Below are 11,159 nucleotides of genomic sequence, written 5' to 3'. Positions count from 1 at the left end.
TGTCCTCTTTTATCACCCCCAATAACCTCCTAAACGCCTCCGCTTTGTAACAAAAAACGTCTGTGGCGACGTTTGTAGCAATCTATGGGGTCTGCGTGTGTACTATCTGATGATGTTACTCTATGCAATGTAAAAAGGATTTGGATTGTGTTATTTTTAGAGTGCGGCTTGTGATTTTGTTGCACCACCAAAATAAAGAGGAGAACTTGCAATAAAGAGTAAAACCTGCTGCAAAAAACCTGGAAATTGTTTAGGTTTCCTCTTGTGCGCGAGGCTATGAAGAAAATCAAGATTTTCCTGTCCTTTTTCTTTGAGTGACCCATGTTGCTGCAAAAAGTTCGCCACAAGTAAACATTTTTTTGAGTCCCTGTTAATCTGGAAAACCTCGCGCCATGATCACTGTCTATCCAATGCGTGCATGGACAAGGTAAATTTGGTTGAATAGCTTAAATTTCCTCATTTATGAGCTGGATTTCGTTTACCCATCACTCGCTATGTTTATCAACCTTGTAGCACCGCAGACCGCCACGAAGAAAGCCACAAAAACGTGGATACACCAGAAACAGCCATTGTATTTTTTCTCACCAAACACAACAGATGTTTCACAGATACATTTAAATATGCATTTGGCAGACTTTTCCTTTCCCAGTCTGTCGCATAACTTTCCTCGCGAGCAATGACCGCAAAAGGGTCATAAGTAAATAATCATGTATTATTACTATTATTATTATTATTATCATTGTTGTTATTATCATTATCATCAAACGTACCGAGGAACGTGTAGCATAATTCATTTTCAGATGATACCATTACATTACTTATGAAAAATGAATTTTGCTTGCGAAGAAAATAAATGATATCTTTAAAATACATCTTTAAAAGCTGAAAATCCTTGGTCGCAAATAGCTTGACCCATGGTGCAGTCTAAGCCGGAAGAGCAACAGCATTCTTCTGCCAAAATGATGCGTACTGGTGTAGAAGAGCACGTGTTATATCAAGTTATGTAATTAGAATATCAAAAACAATAGAGCAAGCACGGGAAGAAAAAAAAGTGACTTAATTGGTCAGACGCGATGAAAGTTATTTCTATCTCACGGGCGCCATTAATGCGGCGCTGTCAATGTATAATTACTGACGTAAAGGCAGCCAGGTTAATTTATATTGATAGGCACGTCCGTAGCCTTCACTGTTAAAAAAAACAACAGACTTAGCCCTATAGAGAAAAAAAAAACAGACAGTTGATCAGACACGATGGAAGTTGTTCCTCTGCTTAATTGTGCCATGGGAGCTGTTAATATATACCGCTGACGTAAAGGTAGCCAGGTCAATTTTTATCGATATGTCCGTCCGTAGCATTCCCTGTCAAATAAAAGAAACGGACTCAGCCCCGGAGGAAAAGCAACAGGCTTAGCCCTGGGGGGAAAAAAGACTGAGTTAATCAGACGTGATGGACGTAGTTTCTATGCTGCGCCATGGGAGCTATTGATATATACCACTGACGTAAAGGCAGCCAGGTCAATTATTTTTATTGAAATGTACGTCCGTATCATCCCCTGTCAAATAAAAGAAACAGACTCAGCTCTAGAGGAAGAATAAAGATTGAGCCAGTAAGACATAGCGGAAATTGTTTCTATTGCAAACTATACCAAGGAAACTGTGCATGTACAGGACGAGAGAGGAAGCAACATCTCTCCATTTTCACAAACAAGATCGTTGCGTCTAATGTAAATATTCCAACTACCAACCACGGGATCGTTGGATGACATTTGGAATAGCGCCATCTTAGCGTCATAAACACAGATTCTAGTCACCTGTGCTTTATCAAAACTAATTTGAGCATCCTTTTCATACAATCTCGTATCCCCTGTATATCTGTAATTACTTGTAATTAATGATAGTAGTTGTCATTCTTCCTATTTTATTTGAAACTACCTTTCAGACTGCTTCTTGTAAATAAGCTGTTTACGATCTGTTGTCACGTTCCCGTTTAGAGCATATCAGCATACACTCATGACATGTTAATTTGTTTTCCTTGACAGAATGAAGGTTTTAATTACAACTTCTCACAAGTAAAACATGGACTTATGTGATATATGTGTGCAAGTTAGTTCTTAGCACTGTATTTAACCAAAGAAAGCTGAAACAGTGATGGAAAAATTGGACCAGGAAGATGGTAAGCTTCATTGCAAAACTTTCTCCTCGGCATGATATTTGAACCAGTTTGCATACTTTGTAAAACAAGTTATAAGTAACTACTTACAATTAAATGAGATTATTTCAAAGCCTGTTAAAAGTCAAACGCTCGTCGTGATTTTCATACCGCAAGCTCGCGGATATCTGCGAATGAGAAGGAATTGAAAAAATTCTATGCAACAGTTGCTGTTCAGGGCCGCCGATTAAAAGGACAGCTGATTAACTCAGAAACGCGAAGGTTAGGCGGATATCGCCCCTATGAATGCCAGGAATTAGTGCAATACTATCGATAGAAAATGAGGCCACTCTTGCTACTTTACGTCATCACATATTTCAACGTCATCTACATTTTTGGCCAGAACTTCGAGCTAAGCGTAATGCTTTCCTCTCTAAAAAAAGAAAGAAAGTGCAGTCGTGCGGAATATAATAATGGAAACTGATTTATTTAATTTGAGAAATGGCCTGACAACTACAAGACAATTATTATATCGAAAAGTTTCGGAATCTACTTCAAGTGAAAAAAGCACTGAAAGCAAAGTAAATTGTTACGAGCATATATGAAACTACAAGGGGTCGTTAATGTTATTCATATATCACAGTTTAAAGGTTCAGCCACCGAACGACAACACTGACTGCTGCTAACGGTATCAATCGTTGACTTGTCAAGTGCGAGAGGCGGATAAAACCTCTCCCTGTAAATCCTGAGTATTATTCTACTGATGCGTATCGTTGAATAGACAACATCCCAGAGACATTTAATCACCTAACTCGCGCACTTATGTCAGAACCAAAGAATGATAAGTTTCCTTTCCTAAATCCACTTGAAAACCTCATTTGGTTGAAATGACTATAATGAGATCTAACTCAAATCTGTTTTCAGATCGTATGATACCAGGATTACTGAACTTTGTTGTTGATTGTTTCTTCCTTCTCTAGAATCTTCCATGGCTAAACAAAGCGAAATATAACTCTCCATAGTGATTGCTACCTTCATTCTATATTTGATAGTGGTATCAATATACATAGTGTACGCAAAATGGTATCTAAATATTTCGTCATAGTCAGAGAGATGAGCCGTGAAACACAAAACCGAAAAAGTCGACCCCCTCCCCTTCCCTATGAAATTCAATTGCTAAGATTTTTAGGATTCAATTCAGCTAAAAAATTTGTATGTGTGATGGATTTCTACGCGATACCTCATATGTAGTTCTGTTAGAACTGTCTCAGCAATACAACCTCTCAACACGGACGAGCTTATTTTATTTAAAAATACGCAAGATCAAAGGTAGAAAACATTGTCTTCTCACCGTGATTCCCAAACAGAGTCATTCACCAAGAAGAACGAGTCTGAAAAAGTCCCATCGGAACCAAATTGTCGACATTTTGTGGTTAATTCATCGCCGTGTTTAAGCAAAACGTAAATATTTTTACTCGAAACTGGCGATTTATGCGACGGCACCAATCACAAATTGTTGAACGCTTCAATCTTTTTCTTACACTCGTGTTTTAAAGGTGAAAATCGACTGAATTAAACTGAATAAGTCTTGAGATGTTTTGGTTTCCATTTCGTGAAATTGCTCTGAAAGCATAAAAGTCAAGGACGAACATTACAAGGGAAAAGTTATGAAGGAAGTTAAATTAGAATTTTTGCAAGATGAGTTTACGTGCTAGTGATAACATAACGGACAGATTTGGGGTTGTTCAAGAGTCCTGTTGAAATGTTTTCTAAACTTCTCTATAATACACTTAAAGATGAGATCATAACCACAAGCGACAATTTGGAATCCTCAACATTATTTATCTATTTACGCGTTTATTTGATTAACTAATTACACTGTGAAAGGGCCCATGAGGCTGTTTACAGCGGATCGCCCGTGAAGCTGTAAAAGAACTATTAGACAAGAGTAAGCCAGTAACTCTAACTGGAAAACATCTACAAGAAATGTTGTTAACGGCATTTATAATATCAAGGACATGCCATGGTAATTACCTGACCAACTGGCAGCTAGGTCTCTCAACTCAGAGGAACAAACAGCCTAAAGATACTCACAACCTCTCTACATCTTTTAGTTGGGTCATATTACCTAAGGGAAGGTAGATAGGTGGGTGAGGAAGTGATGGTGTCAAATCAATAGTTTACTATACATTTTTTGGCGGCCAGCCGCTAATTTCCCTAATTAGGAGGAATTATTCAGCCCTCGTGAGATGCCGAGAAAACCAAGGTAGGAACTTTGACCCCTTACTCTTCCCTAGTCACCTCCGCGCCCTGGATTACTTTTATACCTCCTTTAACTTGGATAAGAAATTAGATTTGAGTGTTGAGAGCCGAACTTGTGCACTTGTGTGAAAAGACAAAATTGGTATCAAGCAAGAATTACTTTGCATGCTATTGTAGAACATTGAGGTGTTGGGAATACGAATGGAAAAAAGTATGTGTTGCAAGGTATTCAGCAAAAACTTAAAAGCTATTTAGTCATCTCTTATTCCACGATCTTATTTTATCTTCTGTTACTGTGTAAGAGAAGATTAACTTTGTAAATATTTACAATAAGCTGCCATTAATTTTGATCAATTTACACTTTTGAAAGATTCATTTCTTAGTCAGATGTAAAAGATACTATTCAGGAAATTTATCTTATAATTCATATAATTAAAAGGCGATTAAACAAAGATGCGGTTTACTGAGTTTTATATAAAATAAAACAAATGTGTCAAATGAATCATACAATACATCATCTTTTACTTCAATAACCAAGCTTAAATTTGCTATCATCATTTACATCATTATTGGGCATAAGCAGCACCTTTGCCATTCCCATTCTAGCAGTATTCTGAACGTTTGTCATCATGGATCTATTTCAAGGCCTATCTTCCCACAGGTCCCCTACCGCGCAGTGGTAGAGCATCCGAACTACTGATCGGGAGTTCGTAGTGTCGATTCCTATTGGAAGCACTCTCGGTACCTCTTTATCTCAAACCCTGCCCGTGTCATTCACTAAATACATCATATTTTACTCAAATTGCCAAGCTTAACATTTACCATGTAGCTTGCTAGGAGTCTCCTATAACTCAGCCGTAGAGCATTGGAAGTACTCATCAGAGGGTCGTAGGTTGGGAACCCTATTGGGAGCAATCGAAGTTCCTTTATTTTCTCCCACTATGCCTGTATCATCTTCTGAATACATCATTTTCACTTAAAATTACCATTCAGCCTATAGCGACTCTCCTATGGCTCAGCGGTAGAGAAAGGGGAGAAGTTCTAATCGGAAGATTTCAAGCTCGAATCCAATTGGGAGCACTTCCAGTTTTCTTTTTCTCTCCGACTATGCCTGTGTCATTCAATTAATACGTCATCTTCAATTAAATTACCACGCTTAACGTGTATCATTTTCACTTACATAATAATTATCCAAAAGCTTTACGTTCGACATTATGCATCATTTACAACTATATTTTAGTTTCATAAAAGTTGAGTTAGAAAGCTTTGGATAGCTTTCGTGTGTTTATTTAATAATTTCTTTTTTTCTTTGGAGTATTTTTTAAAGGATGAGAGGACTTGAGGATCATTGTGTCACTCCCAAGTGATTTCATGTTCGTAATCACGAAGCTCCTCTCTCCTATTTCATGCAGACTCCAGTTCTCTCTCAATCGTGAGAAGAGTGCACTCCTGACCGACAATTTCCTCACCAGTTGTCATAGTTACACAGAGAATTAGCTACAACATTACTTATAGCGTTTTCCACCACTCCTCCACAGTCACCCCTCTTCATCCTCTTGGCATAATGTGTTTGGTCGTGTGTGGCACCTATGCGACTATTTGAAATCTGGAACGCATCAATGATTTGAACGCCACTGTCCTTGACAGCCTGGTCTGTTAGACTGTTTAGTTGCGCCACACGAGCCGGGGACGGATTTTCAAGCCATTCTACCATGGCTCGGTCTTCTCTCCAAGGTAGGCTTACCGTGTTTAACCATAAAAATCTCTTTTTCCCTTCGCCCGTTCGGTTCATTGCCTGAATTGCCTCTAGAAAGGCGCGGATTTTATCCATTATGAATGTTTCTTTTGTGCTTTCTCGCAAAATCCAGTGGCCAAAGTTCATGAGGAACAGTTTACCGCTGAATACTGATGATGGTAGTCCCTTGGAAAACATAGACCGTCTTGTTCCCGGGTGAACGTAAACTTCGTGGGGCATTGAGATGTTTAGAAACGTTAGCGGCCATCGCGTTCCACGCGCGTCAAATACCCACTCAATACGTGGAATCTTGTCAAACACCATTTTTACGTGTGTTTTAATACAACCGTGACAGGAGCCGTGCAGTCGTGTCACCCAGTGATATGTCCTATAACGCATGTGCGAGTCGCCGGTGAAAACGACCTCGGACCAACCTTGCTTTGCAAAACATTTTTTGATCTCATCGCTGCTGTAGTGATGCAACTGGCAGAAATATGGCAGCCAATGAAAACCGTGAATTTGATCGAAGTCGTAAGCGGGGTCAAGCTGCCACTGACCGCATCTCTCGATCCCTGGGATACTTCCGCATTCCACCCACCTTCCTTGGGAAGTTCCGCTTTCCTCCTGAGTGCAGTAACGAGTGTGGTCTCTAGGAGGTGGAGCCTGGGTAACAGACAGATCAAAAGGACTGTTCAGCACATGCTGTAAAACAGCTTTCGCGTGATATCGATACTCAAGACTGTCGTTATTTACATAGGTCAAAATGACCAGGATTATATATTCGTCCGCAAAAGTTAACCGCAGAGTAGCGTTGTAAGTATCATTTGCAATGTGATGAACTTTTCCTGTAACCATTTCATGAGAACCAAAGGCTTGTATTCTAAAATTAGAGGCACCGTGCCCTGTGGCACGGATAGTATTCCATGCATCAACATGGCATTTTTGCTTTGGCGTTGGACTGATAATGAATGATATAAGCTGCCACGCCTGGGTGTCCTGTGGAGTGTGTACTGTGAACAAGCAGCCAAGGTCAAGAGGTGGTGGAGGCGGCGGCTTCTTTACAGGTTCGTCTCGCTCCCAAAGCTCTTTGAATAAAACAATAAGGGTAATGACGAGAAGAAGCAGTAAGAGAACGCGGACTGGTCTAAAGCAGCCTTTGATATACTCCCCTGCCGCACTCTTCCTCATTACAAGCCCCACTCACTTTGGGGGCCAAGCACAATCTGTAAAAATAGAGGGTAAAATCAAAATAATTAGGCAAGAACGTGCACTGACATTACTCAAACATCACAATTAAATACGTACAAAATTTAATTTAGTAACAAATCAATGGGTACTAGGTAACATTGCAACAGAATATTTGTACATTAATTCAATAGGAAGCAGAAATTTAAAGAATACTAAGCTTTCCTTTGATTTAAATGCTAAAGATTTCTCTGTCAACGACTGCTAAAATGGAGTCAGAAAAATACGTTTTAAGTCCTCGATAAAGTTATTTGAATAGAAGGACTATAGAAACGAACATAATTAGGAAAAAATTCAAATTGTACCATGCAGTTTTAAAAATTAATTGTCGGGCTAATCGACGCCATATCGAATTTTAATCTCTTACGTCACGTTTTCATGCGAAAGGTAACTTGCTGATTGCTATTCACTCCTTTCCATTTGTTACGCGCTCACTGACAAAAAAAACTCGTGTGAAGTGTACCAATCACTTTTCTAAGAACGATCCATCAAAAGAGTATGTCCTCGCGAGCGGTTGGACACAATTTCCTCCGAAAACTCCCAACCTTGTTTCTCGATTCAAGGTAAATCATGACCACTAGTTCGAAGAAATGATAATTCTAGAATACATTTACACGGCTGTTTAGGGCGCACAGCATTCTATTTAGTTATTCATATTGCTTATTCATTGACCTCACCAAGTTCCCTATTCATTAACTTACCCACTATAAATGGTGTATCTGTTCTGACCGCTAAATTTCTGACTTGGGGTAGAAATAATTCTAGAAATATAATCAGTTGTCGAGTTTTCGACATGTTTTTCTTTTTAGACGAGTACTCTATTTACAATACCCTTTACAAACAAACCTGGTAGCTGTCTTATGTAATAAAACCCCTGTTCACGCCATTTAAACCTAAGATAATAAAATCTCATAACGTGACGTACATATAGCTTTTATAAAGCAAACTTTAAATGAATCGTAAGTAAGCTATGGTCAGTTTGTTAAGATAATAGTGGCTCAAGTGTCGTCGCGAGGGTCATGGCCAAAGAAATAACCCAACATGGAATAAAACTTACCAGTCAGAAGATTGACAGTGATTTCCTCCTCCGAGATCCTGTCCTTATTTGAACAATAATGGATAGACATTTATATTGAATGTTGGTAAAAACGAAATTATAAAAACATAGAAGGTCTTCGCGACGCAAAAGATTAGAGGGTAAAACTTTGTTTTTGATGTGATGTCGTATGTTTTACACGAGGTTTCTATTGTGCGCCGGCAGTGCCGTTTCATTATTCATAATAAGTTGATAAGTTGAATGCACAGCGACGTGTGGGGTATGACTGGTACCTGCTTCATGCCACAGTCCCAGTCCAAGCCGGGTGGGCTCCTTTTCAAATTGAAAAGTGTAGTAAAGAAACCTGTTATAGCATATGTCATCGCATATGTGCTTAATAAATCAAAAACAAGGACGAATTGTCTTATATTCATACTCCATAGTCATACAATTAGTAGACTTTGGTTGCCCAATCACTTAGCGAAAGCTGAAGATTAAGCGAAAGCTAAAAAGTTTCTTCGCAAAACTTCTTTTTCCCAACATGGCAACGCTTGGTTAAATTACAAATTAACATCATGCATATTTAGCGCGCCCTTTTTGATAAGTGAATCATCATCTACTCGGAGTTTCGAACGACCCTTTCAAAACCTGACTTTGAGCATTCAAATGATTTTCTTCTATTTCTTTTTGTACTTTACAGGGAATTGATAAGTGATATCGTGCAAAAATATTACGCAGCATCAAAAAGAAACATTCAATCAATATAACCGACGTTAACGGAGACAAAATGGGTAAAGCAGACAATCAAGAAACGATCGTAGTCCCTTATATGAAATACATTTGGGTAAAATACGATAAGATCACATCTCGGGCTTCATTAGGACAGATTGCTTAAGAACGAAATTTATTGCATATCATTAGGCAACAGTATCGTCAGACTTTTCTCCCAAATTGATACCTATATTTATAACCTATTCCAAAGTAACCTCTTTTCAATCCCAATCGTGTCATAAAAATGCAACAGTCGGCGGAAACTTTCTTCCAAGAGGATTTCATAGCAAAGAACCCACTAACAGTCAACTCTCTACAGTCTTCAAAGTTAGAACAAGCCTCGGAGGGTACTTTCCTTAGAAAAAATCTTACTTAGGCTGTTTTTCTCGGGAAATCACTTTGCTCTGTGGTTCGATAAAAAGGTTATTAAATGTTGAATACATATATCTTATTAGACATTTTGTTGTGTAGTGTAGCGGGGTATTTTTACGAGTTGTGCCGTATTTTGACGAGCCCGTAGGGCGTCAAAATACAAATAACGAGTAAAATACTCAGCGATACTACACAACAAAACGTATAATAAGTTATTTATTATCCAACACGCCAAAGTATTTATTTACGAGGAGTGCGTGACAGAAGTGTGCGAAGCGGAACGAAATTGGCGCGTTTTCGTGTTGCTGTTTCTACTTTCTTCAATTTTTGAAAAAATTATTTCCTGGTTGTCTAACTTTTTTTCTTCGTTCAATTCATCTAATAAACTTGGATATATATTTGCCAGCCATTCCCACTCTTCGTCGTCGGAAATATGATTCAAATTGTCCGCCATTTTTTTTTCGTAACTTCAATCCAATTTTTCGCTAGCGTGATGCGAGAAAAACTGTCTAACCGGTTCTCTGGAGTACAAATACCGCGTGATATCTGTACTCGTCTACGGCGTTATTTGTGCTCTACGGAGTGTAGTTGGATAATAAAATAAAATTAAAAGCTATATATGTCGTCCCTCTCCTTAGGAGTGGGCAGTGGGCTCCATTCTCTGAGGCACACACACAAGGCAATGAAAAGTTACAGCAAGATCACTTTAACGAATACGGTTTTCCATAACCTCACACAATGTGGATTTAAGAGTACTGATTCCGTGGCTCTGTGGTGCCCTAGACGAGTCGATTTTACATATGATTTACAATAGTAAAAGCGTTTTGAAGAGGCATAAGCCTTACAGGGTACAGATTTATGCCGACTCATGGTTTGCACCACGGGAGGACATGGGAGCATGGAGTACTTGCGTAATCACACTTGTACGTAAGGGTTGTATTTGAAATTCATATTTACAGTAGGGTTTACGCGACATAGATTGTTGTTCGGCAAATGTTTTGAAGCCTTCGATTATTTTCTGACACTCATCTCTCCAAATATCCAATTTCCATCGCATCATTAAACTCAAGTTCAAGTTCAAGTTTAAACCCCCTCAGTAAAAATGTCATTTATCGTCTAGGCTGATTGCTTGAACGATCGACTACGAAAAGAGCCTGGTTTAAATAGGTGTTCCAACCCTATTTCCGTTTTGTCGTCTCTCGTTTCAACCCGTATTTAATCGACTGCCGATATTTGAGAAGGGCAAATTTTACTGGTAGATGAAAAATGGCCTGAGAGACTACGTTTTCAAGGCTGTGCAAAATGAGGCGGAAATGGAAATATAAACGCTGCGCTTCGGTAATTGGCCTCTTAAATGCTACCAATGGGCAATTAATGATTGCGCTGAAGGAGAATTGAGAAAAAATACATGCTTTTGGAAGATGGTTGATACAAAAATGGGGAAAAAGGAAAAGGAAGAAAACAAACAAAATTGCTACGGTTGGGTATCGATCCTGGGAACTCTCATATAAGGGGAGAAACAGTATCCATTGCGCCAAGAACCAAAAATAAAATTCAAGAAGCAATACCACTTTTTCCGATCATAGAGC

The 11,159-nt window shown here is 38.8% G+C and overlaps 1 protein-coding gene across 2 annotated transcripts; it reads right to left on the bottom strand.

The window, feature by feature from the left end:
• Window positions 1–4,865: 4,865 nt before the first annotated feature.
• On the bottom strand, window positions 4,866–8,682 carry LOC111324074 (uncharacterized). Of its 2 annotated transcripts, XM_088763224.1 has the most exons (3): window positions 8,449–8,682; window positions 8,093–8,152; window positions 4,866–7,369 (listed from the first exon to the last, which is right to left on the bottom strand). In XM_088763224.1, exon 3 carries the CDS (start codon window positions 7,332–7,334, stop codon window positions 5,877–5,879), a length of 1,458 nt encoding a protein of 485 aa, XP_088619350.1. In that variant the 5' UTR covers window positions 7,335–7,369; window positions 8,093–8,152; window positions 8,449–8,682; the 3' UTR covers window positions 4,866–5,876. The 2 variants fall into 2 exon arrangements, with proteins under 2 accessions (XP_088619350.1, XP_022783301.2); XM_022927566.2 differs by lacking the exon at window positions 8,093–8,152 and having other exon boundaries at window positions 8,449–8,681.
• Between the last annotated feature and the right edge of the window lie 2,477 nt (window positions 8,683–11,159).

The sequence above is a fragment of the Stylophora pistillata genome, chromosome 6, assembly GCF_964205215.1.
Source record: "Stylophora pistillata chromosome 6, jaStyPist1.2, whole genome shotgun sequence".
Taxonomy (NCBI): domain Eukaryota; kingdom Metazoa; phylum Cnidaria; class Anthozoa; order Scleractinia; family Pocilloporidae; genus Stylophora; species Stylophora pistillata.
Note: the sequence above shows the minus strand (reverse complement) of the source record. Positions and strands in the feature narration are given on the sequence as shown.

Bases quoted from the DNA above. Each gene is read 5' to 3' on its own strand.
- LOC111324074 (XM_088763224.1), bottom strand. From the start codon at position 7,334: ATGAGGAAGAGTGCGGCAGGGGAGTATATCAAAGGCTGCTTTAGACCA.